Below are 23177 nucleotides of genomic sequence, written 5' to 3'. Positions count from 1 at the left end.
TATTTTCTTTACTGAAGTACATTCCATAATCTATTGTTTATTTTGGCTTCTTCTGCTGTGTTCTGATTCTCCTGATTTTATTTTAATAGAGAATAAATTAATAAAACGGTTTTAATAAGAAGAACTGTGACCTGAAACTCGTCTGGAGCTGTGAGGCTTTTTCTTTCCTGTGTTGAAGTGGATTCTTTCAGGTTGGTTTCTGCAGCGGAGAGGGACAGGAAGAGAAATGATCGTAAGACCTGAGAGTGTAAGTAACGTTTGAATTGTTTTCTGACACTTTGACGTGATGTCGGCTCCGATAGTGAAGCCCAGGTTGGGAAACAGAGTTTTGAGAAGCAAACAAATGAACTTTACTGACCGACAGGCTCCGTCTGTTTAAGCTGTGAGTTTAACCACATGAACATTCTGACATCATCACATGACAATGACATGAGGTCTACTCTGTTCACCATTAGCATGTTAGCTGTGTAGCTAACAAATGAGCAATTCAATTTATTACCTTATTTAGAATTTGACTACGGTTCATTGAATGTAAATAGATGAATTTAGATAATAGATAAATGTGTAAAGATGGACATGACAGCTGATCGCCCCCTGGTGGCCAGCTGCAGTGTAGGTCAAACCCTCCTCCATGTTAGCAGATGGGACATGGAACTAAAAAGAAATCAAAGTAGCTGTTTAATAAATGTTTGTGAAGATGTTTCTGTCATTTCAGGTCGTTCTTATCTCACTGATGTTTGTTCAAGTGTTTCTGATCAGTTTGGTTTTCATCAGTTATTTGATGATATAAGAACGGGCTGAGACGTGATGATTGACAGCTGACACTGACTCCTGCGCCTGTATCCTGGATGTTCTCAGTTCCAACGTCCGCCCTGAAGAACTCGTCCGTCAGTGAGGCCTCAGGTTTGTCCTGCTGGGACATTGTGGACTTGATGCACAGTTTCCGTAAGACTTTGCAAAAGGGAATTACCCAGAGTTCACAGCATTGAGGCGTGGGAGAACCAACCTGGAAGGAGCAACCAACTCCGACGTTGACTTGACGAAAGTATAAACCTGCAGCTCGACTCAAAGCTGGAATCTAAGCATCACTTTCTGACTCTTTATTTTCTAAACTAACTTCTTTCTTCCACGGCTCATGTTTTAACCAGAAAACGTCAAAGTGAATGTTTGTGCTGTGAACACGTCTCTGCTCTGGTTCTCACAGCAGAAGTGTCGAGGTTCCTTCTCCTTTTCTTTATCTCCATCTTCAATCTGCACATCAGAGCGTTCATCGTGTTGAAACCGTCGTCTCACTCTGACGTGCAGATCCTCGATGGAGACAGAAGAAAGGGGAAGCTTTGATCGATCTGTTTACCACAGAAACATAATTCTCAGCATTCAGATTTGAACTTGGTCCAAAACTGGTTTCAACAGACTTGTTTTTCTTTTCCTTCTCATGTTCTCATCACTTCAGCAAAGTCGATTTGTTTCAATTTGATTGACCTGAAACCGATTTGACTATAAAAGAACATTTGGTTTTCTCAGTTCTTCTGTCATTAATGAACTGTTCATTTCAGCTCCAGGGTTAATTCTTCTAATTGATTCAGTAATGGGACGAGGCCCCTCAGTGCTCAGCTGCTCTCCTTCCTTCTCTCGCTCATCTTGTAAATACCTTTGTATCTGAAATCGTTCACAGCTTCATGAAGTGACAACACAAAACAAGAGACGTGTGAAAGACAAGAAAAGACCTCCCATAGTATCTGAAGTTCCTGATTTCAAACTGCTAAATGTTTGTCTTCTTCCGTATTTGTGAGGAATATGTTCAAATAAGGTCACAGCACCGATCTGAGGGCGACTCCTGGTCGAGGTCTAACAATCTTCTCTCCTTCTGACATCGTTCACTGACTCGTCCGTCTGAAGAGAACTCAACAGCAACGTCTGACAGCTTCTCCAACAAAGGAGGTAAATACACTTCAGCTCATTTCACTCTAAAGGAAACTTCAGCTATATTGAGCCTTGAGTGGCGTCTCTTATCTGACACATTGTCAAAGGTTTGATTTTGATGAATGTTTTTTCAGAAGCCAGGTCTGAAGTATGGAAGCAAAGAGCAGCCAAAGCTACAATTACTATGAACTGTATTTATTCTATACAGCCCTGATCCCACGATGTTTGGGGCTGATGCCGATATTAGGGAGTAAAAAAAATTCTGATGATCAAAAATATATCGTCAGTGATTCCTGAGATGTCGTTATCAAACCTTTGTGACAAATATATGTAACTGAGGTTTTATTATTTATTTTTACAGTTTAACAATTAACTTAAATAAAAAATAACTCAATAAATAGAAAACACATATACAACCAAATATATAGAACTTGAATTAAGAAAAACCCTTTCAGATAAGATGCTTATTGTTTATTGTGTAAAGTACGTTTTCATATCGGCGACATAAAGGAGGAATACGTCTGAAGACTCTTATTGGCTAATGGGTGAATGGGTGGAGCTGCAGTTGTAGTCAGAGATCGTCCATCTTACTCTGATGTGGAGAAACCATTGAGCTATTCCAGTTCCATACATCGTATATACAAACTGTACGTACTGTATTATTCTCTATAACACACTTTCTTTATAACAAGACAAATCTATAGTTTCACACAAACCACAATTAGGTTTTGAGATTTTTTTTTAGGTGAAAACTATTTACACGATGCATCAAAGTGTCTCCATTGAAACCACATGTGGATCTGCTCTAACTTACAAATATCAGTTATTGTAAAGATCCGTCCACTGAATATGATTATTTACATCTGAATCCATAAATTAGAAGAAATTTAAGTTGAAATCTACGAAAAATTTTGAAAAAGTCCTGATCTGAGTTCAGATACTTTTAATAAACCTGATCTGAGTTCAGATACTTTTAATAAACCTGATCTGAGTTCAGATACCATGTTAATAAACCTGATCTGTGTTCAGATACCATGTTAATAAACCTGATCTGAGTTCAGATACCATGTTAATAAACCTGATCTGTGTTCAGATACCATGTTAATAAACCTGATCTGGGTTCAGATACCATGTTAATAAACCTGATCTGAGTTCAGATACCATGTTATAAACCTGATCGAGTTCAGATACTGTTAATAAACCTGATCACCAGATACCTGTTATAACCTGATCTGCTAATAAATTACTGTCGGTTCAGATACCATGTTAATAAACCTGATCTGGGTTCAGATGGCCGCCCGGAGCCGGATCACGGTTCTGCTGCTGCTCTTCCTCCTGTCGACTGAACACAGTTTTGCTGTGGACCAGAACAAACTGGCCTCGCTGGTAAAGGAACTCTTGAGCAAGTGAGTCAACTTCTGAATCCTGAACTGACGATGTTTACATGGACAATGATGTTTATGACCTGTAGTACAGGCAGTCACCAGGGGGCGATAAAGAGCTTTAGCATGGGGGCTGACATGTCGTCCATCTTTATTTACAGTCGATGGTCATTGCTGGGACACGACCTACAGGTCACTGTGTTGTGTACATGGTAACATACATGTTTAACCTGTTGACCTCATTTCACCCTTTTTGCAGCTACCGTTTTAATGGTATGTTCAGTCTGGCCGTGAGTATCCCGCAGAACCAGAACCAGGACCAGAACCAGAACCAGAACCAGAACCAGGACCAGAACCAGAACAAGAACCAATACAAGAACCAGAACCAGGGCGCTAACCGAATCATCCAGGAAGTCCTCAAAAGTGACCCTGCTGACGACGTGAAGAACAAGATCAACATGGGTGAAGTGTACGTTGGCAGCAGGATGGTTGCAGCCAAAGTTCTGAAGCGGAAAAAAGGGGCTGATCATGCAGAGTCACGCGTTGTGGACAAATTGGACCAGTTGTACAACAGTACTCAATTCAATCAGGAGGATTTGTTGCTTTTCTATGTTTTTGCCTCCCCATGTGTTGAAAAATGTACAAGTTATGGACACACAGAAAACATCCTGAGCAGGATAAACAACATTCAGCGTTGGAATAATTACGCAGTTGTGTTTTCTAAAATATTCAAGCCCAGAAATGGTCGGGAGAACACAGACCAAGAGCGCATTGAAGCCCTTGAGCGACTCGCAACGTTCAAGGGTGAACGAGGTCCAATTGGTCTAGAAAACATCTTCCGCTGTGACAGAAAAGAAAACAAACCGATGCAGTGCGTCAGCTGCTCATGTAGTAACGGTCAGGTGGCACACGAATGTGTGTCAGACAAACCGCCCTCTGCTACCACAAACATTTGTCCTCAGCCAGGTACAGGTGACTCCTCCTCACAGGGGGGTGTTCAGGGTAACATGGATGCAGGTACAGGTGACTCCTCCTCACAGAGCGGTGTTCAGGGTAACATGGATGCAGGTACAGGTGACTCCTCCTCACAGAGCGGTGCTCAGGGTAACATGGATGCAGGTAGAGGTTCCGATGATGGCAACGGAAGTGATTTAAGGACAGCAGAGGACGTATCGTCCCCACAAATCGGCTTTGATTATGACTTTGATTATGACTTTGATTATGGAAAAGTGAGCAGAGGTAAAGGAGGTAAAGGGAGAAGAGGGAAAGGAGGGAAAGGAAAAGGGAGAAGAGGGAAAGGGAGGAAAGGGAAAGGGAGGAAAGGAAAAGGGAGAAAAGGGAAAGGGAGGAAAGGAAAAGGGAGATGTCGGAAAGGAGGGAAAGGAGGGGAAGGAGGGAAAGGAGGGAAAGGAGGGGAAGGAGGGAAAGGAGGGAAAGGAAAAGGGAGAAGTGGGAAAGGAGGGGAAGGAGGGGAAGGAGGGAAAGGAGGGAAAGGACAAGGGAGAGAAGGGAGAAGAGGGAAAGGAAAAGGGAGCAGGCGAGGGGGGAGGAGCAGAAGACGGGGTTTGGACCAGGAGTGGATTTTTGTCACAGATTTTTGAGAAGCAAACAAATGAACCTTTTCTGAACGACAGGACTGAGTCTGAGTTTAATGCAATTAGCTTTTCTCACAGAGGCAGGAAGTGAAGCTGCGTCGTTAATCTTTATTTACAGTCGATCGTCTGAACCAAAATCCACGACAACCTACTTATGTAATCTATATAATCAAATCTATGTAAAATGCATCACTGATTTTCATGATGTTCTGTTTTTTCTTATTAAAGCTTTGCTCAGCATCCACTCTGGTCTCTGTGTGTGTGTGTGTGTGTGTGTTGAATATTGTCTTTATAATCTGTTTAGGTTTTTTATTATGTAGGCCAACCAGTGCAACCTGTTATTACTTGTGACTGGACGACATACACACCTACCTAACTAACTAACTAACTAACTAACTAACTAACTACCTAACTAACTAACTAACTAACTAACTAACTAACTAACTAACTAACTAACTACCTACCTACTGTAATTGTAATATAATCCAATCCAATATAAAAACACATGAGTTTTGGTTTGTTTTCTTCTTAGTTTTTTCCACTGACTGGAACTGTCTCTTATTTGTTTAATCGTCTGACCCTCGGTCGTCTGTGATATTACAACATTTCCGAGAACGTGTTTGTTGTCACTCGACTACAAAATATAGATGAACACGACAAGAAGTTCTTATAATGACTTTATACAATCATATGTATAATAATAATATGCACTCTGCAATATAATAAACACGGAGGAGGATATTCCGTCTGTGCACCACGATGACGATAAAGCAGATTAAGTTGAATGTGATCTAAGGTCACTTGGACTCAAACAGAAATATTGAACAGTGTTTAACGAGATCGGTTCAAAGTTCAAGGTTTCCCACAATGCTTCAGTCCAACGCCGTGCGTATATATATCAGAAATTCAGAAGCAGATAACAGACTTCGGAACGAGCAACAGACGGTAACAGTTTTTCTTTTATCTCTACACAAATATTGAAACAAATATTGAAAATTAAATGAAATGTAAACATTTTTTTTTTTTTATTCCATAATTATTTACTGAATTCTAAAATGTACTGATTAACTATATTTTATATGTAAATCCCTTGTTCAGGTGAATCTTTTAGAGAGTGTGTGTTTTCCCAGACGACAAACTAATAATCCAAGAGTGATCTGTACCAGGGAAGAAGACAACAACAACAACAACAACAACAGGAGAGTGACCACTTTCAAAGACATGGGAGGTAAAGAAAAACTTAAAAACGTAAAATGGGAGATCAACGAAGCCTTAGAATTAATTAACCAATGGAACAACCAGCGCTTGACTGACCAGTCCAGGTCCGAGTTGATTACTTCGAGCAAAGTTCGCATTGACAACCAGGGACTGTGCAACAGGATCAATCAGCGGTGTTACAACCTGCAAATCCAGATCAACGGACCACGCCCTTCTGGAGAAAGCACCACTGTGGCACAGATCATAGTTCCTGTTGACACGTCAGCTGAATACATGCGTTTGGCCTTCAGGGAGAGTTTAATGGGCAAATTCATGGTGGAAGTAGAAGTAAACGACGAACCAACCCCCTCCCCAAACAACTACCAAAGATGCTGTAAACGTAATAAAAAAAAGGATTATAACTCAAATCTATGATTATTACACATTAACTAGCACAATGTGGCAGAATGAGTGAGTCAACATGAAGCTCTCGAAAAGTATTCTTCACAGCTTGATCAATAATCAATAAACTTTTCATCAGATCATGAATTTCTGTGTGTTCTTTTGTAAAATTGTGAGAACAATAACATTTAACTTTTGTATTTTTGTAAGTTTATGGCCACATAATTTAAGGCTTTAATGAGCATTTTTTCAACAGTTCTAATACACTAGAACATTATATATATATATAGCTATAGATCTATAGCTATACATGTATATAGATATCTCTAGATGTCTATATATAGAGAGATATATCTCTATATATATATATATCTATATACACTGTATCTATATAACATTATAAGATGGCAGCGTCCTCTGGCAACATGGCGGTGCTCTGTCTGTCTGTGTTGTGTGGATCACATCGAGGGTTTGCTCAGATATGAAAATGTGATGCTGTGATTGTTCTGGTTGTGAGCTGCTGAGGAAAATTCCAAACAACTGAGTTGTCTGGCAATTACGTATTGGATCTTGAATCTCAGTTTTATAATTCTGCTCACCAGATTAAAGACGTGTAATTCATTCTCAATTTCTTTCCAACCTCTAAACATTACGTGAACTGTGCGATAACAAGGTTTGGAGAAACAAAAATCATTTCAAGGTGTCTTCAATCCAATCAGCACATTAACGATGACTGAGACTCACTCACTTCCTGTCGTCTGTCTCATGTGAAGAAACAAACACTGTTCTCTGTGACGTCAGCCTTTGTTCCATTTCATTCACAGTTCGTGGTGGTAAAAACATTAAAGCTCAGTGATACAGAGAAACTACAACTCCCATAGTGCCGTTCGCGCACGTGACTTGCCCCGTGTTGGTCATGTGACCGGGCTGAAACATGGCGGACGCAGCGAAGTCTCTGAGCGGTTTGTTGAACGGAATCGTTCAGAAAGTTTATTATGAGAAAGAAGAGATGACGGAGGATCTGCTGAGGAGGGAACTGTTCCCAGATCTGTCCGAGGAGGAGTTCAGGGTCCTGTTCGACAAGATGAGAGGCCTGCTGAAGGTACTGCTACACACATGCTACATGCTACATGCTACACACTACATACTACATACTACATACTACACACTACATGCTACACACTACATACTACACACTACATGCTACACGCTACATGCTACATACTACACGCTACATGCTACACACTACATACTACACACTACATGCTACACACTACATACTACACACTACATGCTACACACACTACCACACACAACATACTACATACTACACACTACATACTACATGCTACACACTACATACTACATGCTACACACTACACACTACATGCTACACACTACACGCGACACACTACATGCAACACACTACATACTACATGCTACACGCTACATACTACACGCTACATACTACACACTACACGCGACACACTACATGCGACATGCTACACGCTACACACTACATGCTACACAATACATACTACATGCAACACACTACATGCTACACACTACATGCAACACACTACATGCTACACACTATACACTACATGCTACACACTACATGCAACACACTACATGCTACACACTATACACTACATGCTACACACTACATGCAACACACTACATGCTACACACTATACACTACATGCTACACACTACATGCTACATGCTACATACACACTCTACATACACATATTATACATCTACACGTATTCAATACATACATGAAAACAGACTCAGTACATGAAAACTGAACAGAGGCTTGAATCTGTGCTGGTCTGATAATAAACGTCCTCATCATCTCTCAGTCTATTGCCACAGCTGACATGGACCACGCCCAGCTGGAGGCCTTCCTCACAGCTCAGACCAGGAAGCAGGGCAGCGGGGGGGTGACCCCCGAACAGGCCGCCGCCCTCTCTCGCTTCTGGAAGAGCCAGCGAGTCCGTGTGAGGGAGAGTTTACTGGCTCAGAGCCGCTGGGAGCCCGGTCTCAGGGGCCTCTCCTGGAGAGTGGACCTCCAGGCTGCAGCCAGCCGGGCGGACGCTGCCCACAGCGGCCCAGTCGCTCTGGTGGAGCTGGAACTGGGCAGAGCTGGACAGGTGAGACCTAGTACGACCTCAGTCCTCTACTCACTGCGGCATTTTGATGCATCAGTGCCTTGCTCAGGAGAACATCGGCAGGAAATAGAGTGGGTTACAAATCGACATTTTTTTTATCTCACTAAAAACATAAAATACACAATAAAGTGTTGTAACTTGGCTTCACCCAGTTTGCAACTAAAATAGAAACCCTATAAGGATTCTAATGTAATATTGTGCGACTGTTGACCTTTTGTTGTTTACAAATCCATAAACTGTAAAGGATATCCCATCAGAGATTGGATCAGATATTGTCGATGGATTTCATCTTTCGACCATGCCTGCGTGTGATTGGTTGGTGTAAGACTAGTTTACCTCATCAGGTTCATGTGGAGCTGTTATTCACTGTCCAGATGCACATCTGAGGGGATCAGTGTGTGTGTTGTCCAGGTATTACTCACGTCGTGGGGACAAAAATCAAGTCCCCATAGCTTATTAGATTTTTATGTGAAGTCAAAACTAATTTTTTGGCCTTCTGCACACGATATGTTAGGAACACCTTATGGGGAATTATTTTCAGACTTGGTACAGAAGTTCAGTTGGAGATTTCAGGGGTCAAAGGTCACAGTGACTTCATATGAGTCTGGAAAAGAAATGTAGACTGAAACTGTCCTGGGTGTTGGAGACGAACCACCACAGAGCGGCCATGTTGCTCAGGCACGCATGCCGATCAGTGTAAAGGGAGATCTGTCAAAATGTGTTGGTTTGTGGTTTTGCAGAGAAAGCTGCTGAGGGTTTGACGTGGTTTCGTGCTCGATGTTTCACTCTGGACCAAACTGTGAAACTGACTGCGCGCTCTGTGCAGAGGAGCGTTAACAGTGTGTTGCTATAAAACGTCTTCCCTCTCCTCCCTCTCTCAGGACTCTGAGTTTGTTTGTCTGGAGTTTGATGAAGCCAAAGTCAACCAGATGCTGAAGAAGATGGCCGACATTCAGGAGAGCGTGGACAGGATCGTTCAGCACACCTGAGTGTGACGGTGTGGGACTGTCTCTCTCTCTGTCGTCCGGTTGGATCTGCGTCATCAAACACAAATGAGCCATGTTCAGACTCGAAGACCAGAACGGACTCGATGTGGCTTTTGCCCCGGCCGACTAAATAACTAAATATATATTTATAACCCAGCCCTCTTCCAGATTGGTTCTTATCAGCAACAACAATTGGAAAGCGATGCTGACACAGGACTCGCGTCTAAGTGTTGCGTTAAGGCTTCACAGTGGGCGTGACGCTTGGTGTTGGCGCGATCGTCCAAACGACATCTATCACGTTTTTTGTGCTCAGGACTCACTAAAAGGAGCTGTCCTAACTAACGTGCCATGCTGGTTGTCAACACAACGCTGAAGAGAAGAAATCGGGAAATGAAATCCACAACCAGATGAACACACGCCAGGTTCACCAGCTGACAATGGGATGTGATTGTCGGGTCACTTTTTAACTGAAATTCAAACGGGGGAGGACGTTTGTGTTCGACCTTTCATAACCGGTTCAAATTTGAAATGTACTGTGTAGAATCCAGTGTCTGAAGTCTTTGTCTCCTGATCCAGCAGGGGGCGCTCACTGTCAGCTTGTCCTGCTGCTTGTTGATGAAGTGAGGTTTGAATTCTGTTGACTTGACCAATGCTTGAATTCAAGTGTCTGGTGAAGCAGTTTTATTGTTTGAACAGAGATCTCATCGTTAATGATAATTAATTCTGAAACATGGTCTGATGTAATATTAATGAATAAATGTACATGTTCAACATAATTGGTCTTTTTAAAATATAATTACTTGATAATTACTTTAAACTTATCGTCAATTTGCTTGACATGGTTTTAAACTTGAAGAATAAATAATAGAATATCTCAGTAGAGCTCATACCTCCGCAAAATAGTCCCCGCACCAAATCACACACTCAGATATCAGACAGATTTATTATTATTCGTTTTTAATCCAGATCTATTAATTCTCTTAGAAATAAGTGAAAATGTAGAAAAAAAATTATATTTTAAAGAAAGATCTTCCCCCCCGATCCGGATCCAGACCACCAGTGTTTTTACATAATCCTGTTTTAGATAAAGAAAAACCAAATCAATGGACAGGGATTAATAGTCCAACAAATGTACCTAAAGATTTAATTCAGAGATAAATCGCTTGATGACGTTTCATCTTGTTTGGTCTCATCATAGATAAATTCCTAAATATTCCGCCCGAGGGAAACGGCAGCAGTAAGCCGGCGTCTCGGGGACCAATCAGAGTTTGAGGATGAGATGAGGGAGGAGCCGGAGGGGTCAGAGGTCAAACATCCATCAGTCTGAGCTGCAGCTGCTTTTACTGATTCCCTCCATGATCCCATGTTTGTTGCTTCATGTCAGAATGAACTCTGGAGACGACGTGTTCCCGTCACATGACATCACATCCACATGTTATGACCTCAGAACACACATCAAGTTCTTATTGTTTGTTCTGACCCCTCATGTTCTTCTGCGCCGCTTTGAACACTGGTGGAAATAAACGTTTATATAAAACTGCGTGTAAGCCGTTATATATAACCATAGAACTGAATATAAAACTTTGAATAAACCTATATGTAAAACTTTATGTAGACTAAATATAGAACTGTAAATAAACCCTAATGTGGACCCTGAATACAAACATATATATATATAAGTAAAAAAGCCTGTATTTAATGCAGTATATATGCTTGTAAAACCCTGTATATAAATGTGTAAACAAAACTACATTTAAAACTGTATATAAACCATACAACTTTAAACTATTATTTAAAACAGTATAAAATCTGTATTTAAAATGATGCATGATAATTTATAAACTGTAATTAGACGTATATAAAGTGATTAAAAAACATTATGCAAAACTATGTAAACTATATAAATCTGTAACTAACTTTATAAATAAACCATGAAACTAAATGTAAACCTTAATATACAACTGTATATAAATCTATGTATAATCTATCATATTTTGAGTCCAGTTGAACCCGGGTTTGGAGTCAATGGTCAAACATTAACAACACTGCAGTTATATCCTGTTTGTTTATTGATGGTGAGTGAATCCAGCACACAACTTCAGGGAGGGAGGAGCCGTTTGTGTGCGAGAGGACGAGACTTTATGTCTGAGCTGATGATTGATGCACACTCAGGTTTCACTGGGTTCAGGGTTAGTTTTTCGTATAATAACAGATTTTAATGAGGATTAACGGGGGTCCAGGGCCGCAGCCAAACCCTCCAGGTACCGGAACAAGCCCCCACCTGAAGGATGAGGAAGGCACAGCAGCAGCGGCCCGTTGATCCGCTCTGAACTTCACCGCCTGGACTCGTCTGACAGGTTTGTGTCTGACAAAGTGATGACTGAACTTATCTCTGTGTTTGTTTATAGAAAACACAAACCTCCACAACAGCAGCTTGAATGGAATCATCGGTGAGCTTAATGTCGTGTCTCCCAGGGATCAAATAAAGAATAACATTTACCAGCAGCCAACACAAAAGCATTTGTTTCAAACCTTCATTTTACCAGGTTCATCCCATTGAGGTTCTTTTCCAGGGGAGAACTTGTTTAAAACTTAAAACTAGTTTTAACACTAAAATAATGAACAAACACAGATTAATAAATGATCAAATAAATCAGCTTTAAACTCGTCAGAACAAAGATTCCTCTGGAACAACCTTCCTGAAAGTGTTGATATTTAGTCTGTGTTATATTGTACTGTCATATTAGTCCAAGTCTATTTTGAGTCTGGTTTTTAATTGACTTTGTATTTATCGGTTTTATTATTTAGTAAATCCATTTAGTAAGTTCACATCCCATTTATCATCTTCAGATTATTTTCCTTTACATGCAGTCAGGGAGCTGTAGATGAACGTCAGCTCTGCAGGTGAAGACGTGGACGCACCTGAGCTGTAAAACCACTCAATAAATAAGGCAATAAATCCGATTCGCCCTCATGTGAACAGAGTTGTTCCGCTTCCGTGTGTAAAGTCCACGTTAGTGTGCAGGTTTACAGCTCAGTTCACCGACACTACTCCCTCAAAGATATAACAGGCGTCGGAACAAAATGGGAAAACAACGTAAGGCAACACAAACAGAACACACAACGTTCTCGGGATATTGTGTACACAAGAATGGGACGGACAGACAACCACAAAACATAATTCCACTGGGTGTCACTGGCGCGGTGGTGCAGAGGTTAGCATTGTTACCTCACAGCAGGAAGGTTCTGGGTTCGAATTAATGATTGTAAATAAAAGTGTCTGACACGACAGCTCCTTTACGTGAAGCCAAATCATCTCCATCGCCCCCTTGTGGCTGGCGGCAGTATAAGTCATAAACTCGTCTCCTCCATGTTAGCATATGTAGATGTTAAATAAGTTCAGACAATATTTACTCATGGGGACAAAAAGCACAGAATCCTGACACACCCGTGTGAGATGAGATAATTTAATATTTCACTTAAAGTATATAGAAAATAAATATAATGAAAAGTAAAAATACATGTGGGGTTTGGTAGAAACTGGATTATATGAAAACTTCAACCAAATATAACCAAAATAAAATACAATAAAACGGTTTCTGCAGCAGCAATATTTTGTAGAGATACGTTAGAAAGGTACTTTCCCATACAATACTGCAGTAATACTGCAGTATGATCAATATGGATTAATAATAATATAATAAAAACCTCTTATTAAAGTCTATAGCATTGATTCCAAAACTATTTCTGTTTCAGTGTCAACAACAACCTCGTCCGTCCTGGAGCTCCTCCCTGTGAAGCCAGGTGCATTCTGGGCTTTCACCCGACTCCACTGATCAGTCAACACTCAGGTATGAAATGTGTTGGAAACAATAAAAATAAACTTTATTTACACAGCACCGTTTAAAACAGATCTGGAACCTCCTCGTGTTTCCAAGTTGACGTCTTCGTCTTCTACGTGTACGGCTCCTCTTCTTCATCCTGAGATGTTTGTGTTCTTCCAGTTTCACGTCCGTCACGTGTTAGAAACCTCGTCAACACGTCCACTCGCTCACTGGGAAGCTTCCACACATTGTCCTGCTGTGTCCTCACATGGACTCACGAGGACATGTTACACACATGTTACTAGGAGGCTGCAGGAGAAGATCCAGAACATGTGCATGCGTCCATGTTTCCAAATGTTCCTTTGTATCCTCGCTCCGCTGTAAGTCTGATGCTGCAGATTCTGATCTGTTTGTTGTTGATTGTCTGAATCTCTCGTCCTGTGTCTAGATGCAGAGGGGGGGCAACATGCCTTCGGCCTTCAGGAAAGCGCAGGTTCTCTACGCAATGATGATGCTCAACGTCTTTGTCTGCATCCTAATGATTGTGTTGTGGAACCGGGGGAACGACAAGAGTGGCCCTCGAGTGGCTCTAATCCCGACCGAGAGGTTTTGGCAACAACAGGTAGAGAAAGGATCATTCTGGAACAAGGAGCAGCGGCGCCTGGACCTCATCTACAACCTCACCGAGCTGCCGCATAGGTCGGATGACACCAGACCGCTCGACCCCTGTGACTTGGACTACAGAGTCCCCACTAACATCTCGGACTACAACTCCCTGCCGCAGAGATTCCAGGATTTTCTTCTGCACATGCGCTGCAGGAAGTACCCCATGCTGATTAACCAGCCCCACATCTGTGATGAAAACCCCTTCCTGCTGCTTGTGGTCAAGTCGCTGACGCCACATTTCGACCGCCGGCAGGCTATCCGTGAAACATGGGGACGAGCGGGCGTCTTAGCCAATCGTACAGTGGCGACTGTGTTTCTGCTCGGCAACACCATGTCCATAGATCACAACCCAGACCTGCTGCCGATGCTGGACTACGAGGCAGAACTTCACAAAGACCTCCTCCAGTGGGACTACAGGGACACCTTCTTCAACCTCACCCTGAAGGAGATACTCTTCCTGGAGTGGTTCAGCCAAAACTGTCCCCACGCACAGTACATCCTCAAGGGGGACGATGACGTCTTGGTCAACACTGTGCGAATCATCGGCCTCCTGGAAGGCCTGCCGGAGAACAAGTCGAGGGATTTGTTCATAGGGAATGTCATCAGTAACGCCGGCCCACACAGAGACAGGAAACTGAAGTACTTTATCCCCGAGAGTGTGTTTGTGGGGCAGTACCCGCCTTACGCTGGGGGTGGAGGGTATGTGTACTCTGGGGATTTAGCGCTTCGCCTTCACAGCGTATCCCAACAGGTCGTCTTGTATCCCATCGATGACGTCTACACAGGAATGTGTCTGAGGAAACTGGGTCTGGCTCCTGAGAAAAACTCTGGCTTCAAGACTTTTGACATCGAGGAGAAGTACAGGAACAACCCCTGCGTCTACAGGAGCTTGATGCTGGTTCACAGCCGGACGCCACAGGAGATTGTAAAGATCTGGTCCTGGATTGTCCGTCCTGAGCTGGAGTGCCAGTGAACACCTTCAATGACCGTCTGCACTGTGGAGTTTTGTGAAGATCACATTTTAAAAATGCACCTTCATAAGTGATTTTGATCCTGAGAACCAAATAAAACCTGTTTTAGAGATTTGTATCATTTATTAGCTTTTATTTTCAAGTGGACTTCAAGATGGGCCCCTTTACACAGGCCCCTGGAGATGGGCCCCTGAAGACGGGCCCCTTTACACAGGCCCCTGTATACAGGCCCCTGGAGACGGGCCCCTGAAGACGGGCCCCTGTATACAGGACGGGCCCTGAAGACAGGCCCCTGTACAGGCCTGAGGACCCTAGACGGGCCCCTGAAGACAGGCGCCTGAAGACGGGCCTGAAGACGGTGTATTCTAATGAACATTAAACTGAGTCATGTTCTCAGCTCAGTTTTTTCCACGGGAGTGAAAATGAAGAAATCTTATTTTTTCTGTCATGTGTGTATTTCTTTTGTGTGTAAATAACGTTTTGATGAAAATCAAACAACAAACTATAGTATTGATTGTTTTGGTATTTTTCTCTTGTTCATTTCTTTTCTAAAATATTATTGATATTATTATATGTATTATTTCACATTGTCTCATGAAGCCATGCTGTATATGCAGCATCGAGGTTTGAAGTGATTCAATGAAAGGAAGGTGGGAAAATGCACAGAAGACTGAGATGTGGTTGAGTTGGTTGTTTATGTCCGAACCATGTAAATTAGATCTGGAGAAAGAGAATAAAATCAAGTCAATTTGTAGATATGTAATAGTTTTTTATGTTGTAATTTCATTGTTGTGTCTCTTCTGTTTTCCCATTTTCCCAGGTGTTGTACATATATGTGAATGTATCTGTATTGATTTGGACCCATGTAAATAAAATGGTATTGAATAGAAGAGTTTATGCGTTTTTTAAATCAGATGTTTGACAGAAATACAAATTTACATGTAGTGTTGAACTGGGAGCGTTGTAAAATACAAGAGTGACCTCTGCTGGACGAGTCTGATGCAAACAGCCAGAGTTCAGTCAATCATTGAACTGATGAAAGTCACCTGCTGAGAGCTGGGAGGAAACCACCAGTGTGACTGAAGAGGATCACTTCCCTTCACCGTTCAACTGACAAACAACCAAACATGAGCTTCCACATAGTTCTGCTCCTTCTGGCTGCGAGCTGGAGACGCTGCGCTGCACAGGTGAGCTGTGAGCCGAGCGAGAGCAGCTCTTCACTGTGTGACGGCTGGACTCTGCTGTGAAACTCTGTGTGTTCTGGTTACAGGTGAACAGAGAAGAAGAAATCAAACCTCCAGGTGAGACTCTGTGTTTTCGTTTAAAGGTCAATGTGCGTTTTTACTGTTTGTGTCCGAGCAACAAGTTTCAGGTAAAACCACAAATGAAACCCAGCTGAGCCTCAGGTGACTGCGACAATTACATAAAGATAATCTCACCTCTGCTTCCTAATTACAATGAACACTGAGGTGAAGCTCAACTTGATGATGAAATGAATGTTCATTACTTTAACTGTATCTGAGTGCGAGTGCACGAGCAGATCCAAGCAGCAGCAGGGGCGAGAAGAGTCCTACTGGGAAACTGAGATCTCGCTCTGGAATAAAGAACGGGTTCTACTTGGATCCATGTCCGAGGTGTGAACTCTCCGAGTGTCCATCTAGTTTTTAAATTTGACAATAAAAAAACACAAATAAAAACCTATTTATGTCCAGTGTGTAAGATTTAGGTGAAAATTAACTATTTAATATAAAATATTCCTATTGATATTTTCACTAGTGTTTCATCTAAATTGTATAAATTGTAGTTTCCTTTACCCTAGAATGGGCCCTTTATATTTACATACTTTATATTTACATACTTTATATTTACATACTTTATATTTACATCAGGAGCGGGTCCTCTCTACGGAGGCAGCCATGTTTTTTACAGTCGTCCAAACTGGACCAACTAAACCTTTTGCGTTTCTATGACAACTGAAGCTACCACAGGTTCTGGAGAGGTGAGGGGTGTTCAGCTGCAACATGACACTTCACCACTAGATGTCACTAAATCCTACACACTAAACCTTTAATGGAAATTGTGAAAAGTATGAATTTAGTAATTTTCATCCATCAAGTTCCTTTGAAAACATAAATAACCTGATTAGTTTAATGTCCAACACATTGACTCTTTTCAAACGTGTTCAAATACTCCCGTCGGTCATGTGTCATTCACACAGCTGTACTCTGATGAGCTGAAACTCACGAGGTTGTTGGTATGTTTCTCTGAAGTTGGTGCGTTTCTTCCTCAGATGGACACCGAGGTCATGACGACGCGTTCTTCGCCCTGCAGAGCTGCCACCAGCTGCTGCGCAGCGACACCGGAGAGTTTTTCTCGCCGGACTACCTGTGCTCCAACCCGTCTCTGTGGTGCAACTGGACCATCCAGGTGGATCCTGGGAAGAGGATTCATCTCCACTTGGAGGACTTGACCCCCGACGACGTCTGCCACCTCAAACAGGACCAGATCCACGTGGACGAGCCCCTCGGTCGTTTTGGGGTCCACAAGATCCTGCAGAAGTGCTGGCGTGAGGCCAAGTACACCACGACTTCCAACACCCTGAACGTGGTGCTGCTGATTGGTGCCTGGCCCGACTCGCCCTACAGGGGCTTCTACGGCCGCTTCCAGGCATTTGGACCGCCAGTGATTTACAACCCACAGGACGGGTTCACAGTGGGAGACGAGACCTCAGAACCAGCTCTCGGACCAGTGGACGTCACTGACTTTGGAATGAATGGTGAACAGCCGGAGCCCAATTTTCATCCATCACCAGTGAACATTGATCCATTGTATGATTATTATGATCAACATTCAGTCATGATGGCTGAGCAGCTGTGGCAGCCTGAGGAGGCGGCGGACACAGACGCTGAGGTGGGTGAACACACACTGGGGTGGGACTCAAACCCTCAACTCCAGCGGTACTAATGGTTGGAAGTTTTGACTTGTTGATAAATCACATCATCATCATGTTTTCTCAGGTGAGCGAAAACCTCCATCCATCCTTGGGAAACTACAGTCACATGTACCCGTTAACAGCTGTACCCACAGCGCCAGCGTCCACTCAGGGGACGTCCCGATCAGGAAGAGATGCTGCACCCACCGCTTCCAGTCACTCAGACTCACCTGTCGACCCAGTGACTCCTCAGCAGCATCACACTCAAAATCATCAAAACGATCGCATCCCAGCAGCAGTACGAAGGAACGCGGAGGAAGCTTCGACTGTTCCGGAGGATGTTGCCGGTCCAGAAAAGGCTTCGACCCTTCCAGAAGAAGCTTTGATCCTTCCAGAAGAAGCTTTGATCCTTCCAGAGGAAGCTTCGACCGGTCCAGAGGATGAGAGTGGTTCACACGGCCGGTCAGAAGAGGAGGAGTCTGCTGCTGGTTCAGAACAAGCTGCAGACAGTGAAAACAGACCTAAGGTCAGCGAGGCCTCAGACCAGCATCCCTCCGCCTCTGAGACCGAACAGACTCATCCTCACCCCAACATGGTGGAGCCGCTGTCGGACCACAGAGGGAACAGTGAGTAAATTCAGCTGTGGCTACTTTGAACTGTAAATACAAGGTCAACTGTTCTGTTAGATATTCAGTCTCTGGTGGTCTTGATACACTGGTGGTCTTGATACACTGGTGGTCTTGATACACTGGTGGTCTTTATGCGCGGTCGCTGGTTTCTGGGGAAACAAAAGAGTTTATTTTCGTGTTTCTAATCTGTTTGACTTTGTTTCCTTCGTACAGTGAAAGTGAGAAATCACTCGGACGTTCCTCACCTTCCTGGTGGTGAGTATTTCTGACTTTTCACTGCGTCTCATCCTCATCGTCACAGAATCATCACACTCGGCTCCGAACTGACAAAAACAAAGATCTATGGGTTTGAAAAGTTTTTTCTTAATATTGGGATAAAAAAAATCTAACTCAATCTGTGTAATGTTTCTATGTTTAAACAGAAGATGAATTTATTTTCAAGGTGTCAGCTTCGAACGGATTTACAGCATTACAACATTGTACTGTTGATTCTCTATTTTTAATTTTACTGTTTTGGAACATTTCACTTGTTTCACGCTGAGATCATTGATTTTAATAGATTAAAACTTTTACTGAGATTTTATTTCTGCCACTACTGGAGGAACTAGAAATTACCAGTTTTATAAAGCGGCTGCAAAAACACACCAAATTTTTTTTTTCGGAAAACAAATTGATCTTTGGAAAGAAATATTTAACTTTACCCGGAGTGGGGAAAAAGGCAGATTGTTTTTCTGAGCTTATTTTCTTTACTTGAAAGATCAGTTTTTGCACCTGTTGGTTATTCTAGTTTCAAACATGAGGTTACATTAAGAGCCAGTAATACAATCTGAGCAAAAAGTTGAAATCTCAAGGGGATTAAGGAGAAAAAGATAAATAAAATGGAGGAAATATTACTTTGAATAATCAATTTTCAGTTTTAAACTCTGAGAAAATTAAATGTTAGTAAATTGTCTTATTTGAACTGTGGTTATTCCTTCTTACTATTTTACTTGAGAGCTTCTTCTTCTCAGGTCACCTGTTGGAAGTGGCCGTTGAGGTGAACTTCAGGCAGGAAGTGGACGAGTCCTGGGACAACGTGGCCGCGTCGCTGCTGCTGTCGGTGAAGACGCTGGTGAGCTGAAGAAAACAAAAAGCTTCATGTTTTCGTCATGTGGGAGAATAAAGGTCCAGCGTGTTTTATTTCCTGATGAACTGTAAATAAAGATGGACGACACGTCTTCACTTCCTCCCAACACCAGTCGACACGCCTTTCATTTATTTTTCTGTGCAGATCAGTGAGCGGCTGGAAACTCTGCACACGTCCCTGTTGCCTAAAAGAATAAAGAGGTTGGTGTTTTGGACAATTTGTGTTGCACATTAGAACAACAGCCTTGTATATAACATTTCTATTTTTTATTATTAATAGTTTCGGCTGCTCTGTCAGTCTAGATCAACAAAGGTTCATCTTATCTTAAGCGGCTCATACAGCTGCTGAAATATTCTTCAACCTTTTTGAACTGTGTCACAGTGTCTTCATTAGCCAATAGAAGATGCTCGCTGGTCATAGAGATCGTGTGTGTGTGTGTATTTGTGTGTGTGTGTGTGTGTGCGTGCAGGTTGAGTGCAGGAGTGGTGTTTATCCTGTGGCTGCAGACGCGACAGGGCCCGGGGAGCGACCACGTGCACAGGGTCGTGGACGCCGCCATCCAGAGCCTCATCGACGCCAGTGTGGGCCGCAGAGGAATCCACAGGAAGGCCGTCATCATGTCTGTGTCGACTGCAGGTACAGCAGCGTCCGTCACGTGTCGCACACGAGAAACTGAAGAGAAGTGTCACCTGCAACATATGTACAGTTTGTTTAGTTTGACTTATTCCTGACCAGCTGTCGACTATTTGCACAGCCCTTTACTTTTAATTTGACTTTACCTCCGTTATTCTTAATTCTTGCCCTGTTTGTAGGTTATGGCTTCCGATTTATGAAAACAAAGAAGTATTTTTACTTTGGTACGGGAAGTGTTGCAAATATTTGTTTGTGACGGATTGAACAGATAAACATTGAAACTGTGGTGAAGGATCATTCTGTCTGTTCTAATATGAGCTGGAGAAAATAGGTGGAAAAGTGGCTTCAAAAAACACTGACAGAAAAAGGATGTAATGATGTGTCCTAAAAAGAGTTCAATTCTACTGGTGAGCAGCAGGTTGTGCGTGTGTGTGTTTGTGCGTTTCAGACGTGAACGAGTGTGGGACCCAGCTGATGCTGTGCGACGTTAACGCAGAATGTGAGAACCGGTTCGGCTCGTACTCGTGCGGCTGCCGGCCGGGTTTCCTGGACAAGTCCCGTCTGGGATCTGGAGGAACCGTCTGTGTGGACGTGGCGGCTGCAGGTACTCGTGCTCTGATCACCGCTTCACTCCACATCTGCCACATGTGCTGACTTCCTGTTGCTGCTGTCTTGTTGAGGTTGCAGCCAAGGCCTGTCAGCGGAGACCAAAGGTGTCTACGTGCTCTTCTTCCTGCTCAGCTCCCTCATCCTGATGCTGCTGGTGGCCGCCGGGATGCTGTACCGCCGTCACCACCAGGGGACCTTCCTGGTTCACTGCCATAGCAGCAGCATCTCTCCTCCTGACCCCAACAACAACCGTCACCATCACGACGGCTACTCCAGCGACTCTGACATGCCCCCACCACCCCCGCCCCCCCGGGCTGCCCCCAGAGAGGGCTGGCCCCAGGTGAAGGAGCTCTGTCCCACCGTGGACCTGCCGCTGCTTCGCTTCAGCCCTCTGCTGCCGCCGGACGTCTACCTGGAGCCACGGCACGGCGGCAAGATGTGATCACAGCGTCACGACTCCATTCGTTAAAATCTCTTTATTTAGTTTTCTTTCACTTTGAGTCTGATCCTCTGTAATCTGATGAATTAAAGTCACAATAAAACTGCATTTTCTTCTTGTCTTGGTATTTACGGGATCAGCCCTCTACCAAAACGGAGTCGTGGTAGAATCGGATCAATGAAGGGGACACTCGTGTTTATAAACCTGGAAACAAGAAAGACCTTTCGACCTTGAGGAAATTTGCATCAACACATTTTATTTGTCAGGATCCATAATCGACCCTTCAAACATGAAATTCAGGAGTGTACCTGAGTGACTCTCTCGGTCAAGGGCACTCCAGCAGGAAACTCGGCCTGTTGATGGAAGCGTGACCTCCCAGTTTGTGAGCGGCCACCCTGCGCCGCTGTGTGCGGGGAGTGAAGTGTAGTCTGTGGCGGCCCACCCAGTCCGAACCACTTTAATAGGCTTACAGCAGCTAATCCAGGGCGGCGTGCTGTCACATGGGCAGTCTGCTGACCTTACTCTGCTTTATTACAGGGTGCTTGTTCCCTCGGCCTTTCTCTACGCTCGCAAACAGATTCCTCTTTTCCACCGTCTCATATTGGGTTTGGGCTTCAGACCTGTGATGTAGATTAATGTGACTGACACAGTTTAAGCTGTGATAAATCCACTGTGCTCACACTGAGCAGCCGACAGGCCGGAGAACAGCTGCTGAAAGAAAGGTGAAATAAAGAAGAGACTTATTTAGGAAACTCATCAGTGGTATGGTGGTTCTGTTTTCACCCGTCTGTTTGATTATGAACAAGATCCCACAACAACCACTGGACAGATTTCCACTCACCTTGGTGGACGGATGTGGAGCAGGTCCGGGAAGAACTCATAATTTGGTGTGGATGCGGATCAGGGGACGGATCCAGAAATACTTTTTACACTTTATTTAACTTTGAGATCGGCCGTTTGTCAACATGTTCACGTGGCGTTGATAACTTGATTCCATGGTCGCACACAAACAGGCTCTGTGATGCTTTACTACTTTTCACTGCTTGTATCCAAAACATAAAGAAACTTGCAGTGAAACTTTTTTGGAAAAGGATCTCGTTGCAGCTGCTGGTTTTGCTCCATATTTTTATCAAAGTAACGGAGAATTGAATTCTCTCTGTGGTTCAAGTTTGATCTTTTATTTTTTGAACACTCTGAACCGGTCCCAGATTTCGCAGCAGCACCGCAACAGGAGCAAAGAGATCAGTCAGTGTGTGTGAATATAGTCAGGCCTCATGTTCAAATATGAAACAATTTGCTATGACGTCTGACTCATGAATATAACGTCAGCTGAGAATCTGCCAGCAGCACAGACCAGTCTGCAGCCGGGACCTGATTTAAAGGCTTGTCAGAGATAAATGATTATTAATAACCTGTGATTCAAATATAAGAGTTTGATAATGACAAATATGTCTGTTGATGTTTATTTTCATCTAAATGATAAATAAATAAAATATGAATTTATTCAACAATCAAAAATGTTTCATGAAATGCATATAAGTGTATTTTTCCACTTAGACTACATGCTACTTGTCACTCCTCTGACCATAAACAAAAGCCGGTGTGTGTGTGTGAGTCTGTGTGTGTGTGTGTGTGTCTGTGTGTGTGTGAGCTCTCTCCTCTGGACCAGATGTGCTCTCAGCAGCTGTC

At 43.1% G+C, this 23177-nt stretch overlaps 3 protein-coding genes and 1 long non-coding RNA gene across 6 annotated transcripts; 3 read left to right on the top strand and 1 right to left on the bottom strand.

Moving 5' to 3' along the window:
• The first annotated feature begins 7349 nt into the window (after positions 1–7349).
• On the top strand, positions 7350–10435 carry commd1 (copper metabolism (Murr1) domain containing 1). Its single transcript, XM_035143798.2, has 3 exons — positions 7350–7601; positions 8365–8655; positions 9555–10435. The coding sequence occupies exons 1-3, from the start codon at positions 7434–7436 to the stop codon at positions 9660–9662; spliced, it is 567 nt and encodes a 188-aa protein (XP_034999689.1). The 5' UTR covers positions 7350–7433; the 3' UTR covers positions 9663–10435.
• A 3009-nt stretch (positions 10436–13444) lies between these two features.
• On the top strand, positions 13445–15373 carry LOC118099029 (N-acetyllactosaminide beta-1,3-N-acetylglucosaminyltransferase 2-like). Its single transcript, XM_035143276.2, has 2 exons — positions 13445–13510; positions 13932–15373. The coding sequence occupies exon 2, from the start codon at positions 13932–13934 to the stop codon at positions 15120–15122; it is 1191 nt and encodes a 396-aa protein (XP_034999167.2). The 5' UTR covers positions 13445–13510; the 3' UTR covers positions 15123–15373.
• A 751-nt stretch (positions 15374–16124) lies between these two features.
• On the top strand, positions 16125–21594 carry zgc:66455 (uncharacterized protein LOC393502 homolog). The gene is made up of 10 exons (XM_035142274.2): positions 16125–16307; positions 16391–16421; positions 17411–18030; positions 18138–18678; positions 18895–18936; positions 19692–19792; positions 19952–20007; positions 20277–20443; positions 20889–21044; positions 21121–21594. Exons 1-10 carry the CDS (start codon positions 16248–16250, stop codon positions 21489–21491), a joined length of 2145 nt encoding a protein of 714 aa, XP_034998165.1. The 5' UTR covers positions 16125–16247; the 3' UTR covers positions 21492–21594.
• Positions 17087–22018, bottom strand: LOC118099641. Of its 3 annotated transcripts, none has more exons than XR_004694323.2 (4): positions 21797–22018; positions 19663–20496; positions 18927–19004; positions 17087–18830 (listed from the first exon to the last, which is right to left on the bottom strand). It is a non-coding gene; the product is annotated as an uncharacterized LOC118099641 (long non-coding RNA). The 3 variants fall into 3 exon arrangements; XR_004694324.2 differs by lacking the exon at positions 21797–22018 and adding an exon at positions 20587–21328; XR_004694325.2 differs by lacking the exon at positions 21797–22018 and adding an exon at positions 20963–21328.
• Positions 22019–23177: the final 1159 nt, after the last annotated feature.

The sequence above is a fragment of the Hippoglossus stenolepis genome, chromosome 2, assembly GCF_022539355.2.
Source record: "Hippoglossus stenolepis isolate QCI-W04-F060 chromosome 2, HSTE1.2, whole genome shotgun sequence".
In the NCBI taxonomy this organism is placed as follows: domain Eukaryota; kingdom Metazoa; phylum Chordata; class Actinopteri; order Pleuronectiformes; family Pleuronectidae; genus Hippoglossus; species Hippoglossus stenolepis.
Note: the sequence above shows the minus strand (reverse complement) of the source record. Positions and strands in the feature narration are given on the sequence as shown.

Excerpts from the sequence above, each read along its gene's own strand:
- commd1 (XM_035143798.2), top strand. The coding sequence starts at position 7,434 with ATGGCGGACGCAGCGAAGTCTCTGAGCGGTTTGTTGAACGGAATCGTT. Across the intron at positions 7,602-8,364 it reads AGATGAGAGGCCTGCTGAAG|TCTATTGCCACAGCTGACAT; the intron begins GTACTGCTACAC and ends ATCATCTCTCAG. Across the intron at positions 8,656-9,554 it reads AACTGGGCAGAGCTGGACAG|GACTCTGAGTTTGTTTGTCT; the intron begins GTGAGACCTAGT and ends TCCCTCTCTCAG.
- LOC118099029 (XM_035143276.2), top strand. The coding sequence starts at position 13,932 with ATGCAGAGGGGGGGCAACATGCCTTCGGCCTTCAGGAAAGCGCAGGTT.
- zgc:66455 (XM_035142274.2), top strand. The coding sequence starts at position 16,248 with ATGAGCTTCCACATAGTTCTGCTCCTTCTGGCTGCGAGCTGGAGACGC. Across the intron at positions 16,308-16,390 it reads GGAGACGCTGCGCTGCACAG|GTGAACAGAGAAGAAGAAAT; the intron begins GTGAGCTGTGAG and ends TTCTGGTTACAG. Across the intron at positions 20,444-20,888 it reads CATGTCTGTGTCGACTGCAG|ACGTGAACGAGTGTGGGACC; the intron begins GTACAGCAGCGT and ends TGTGCGTTTCAG.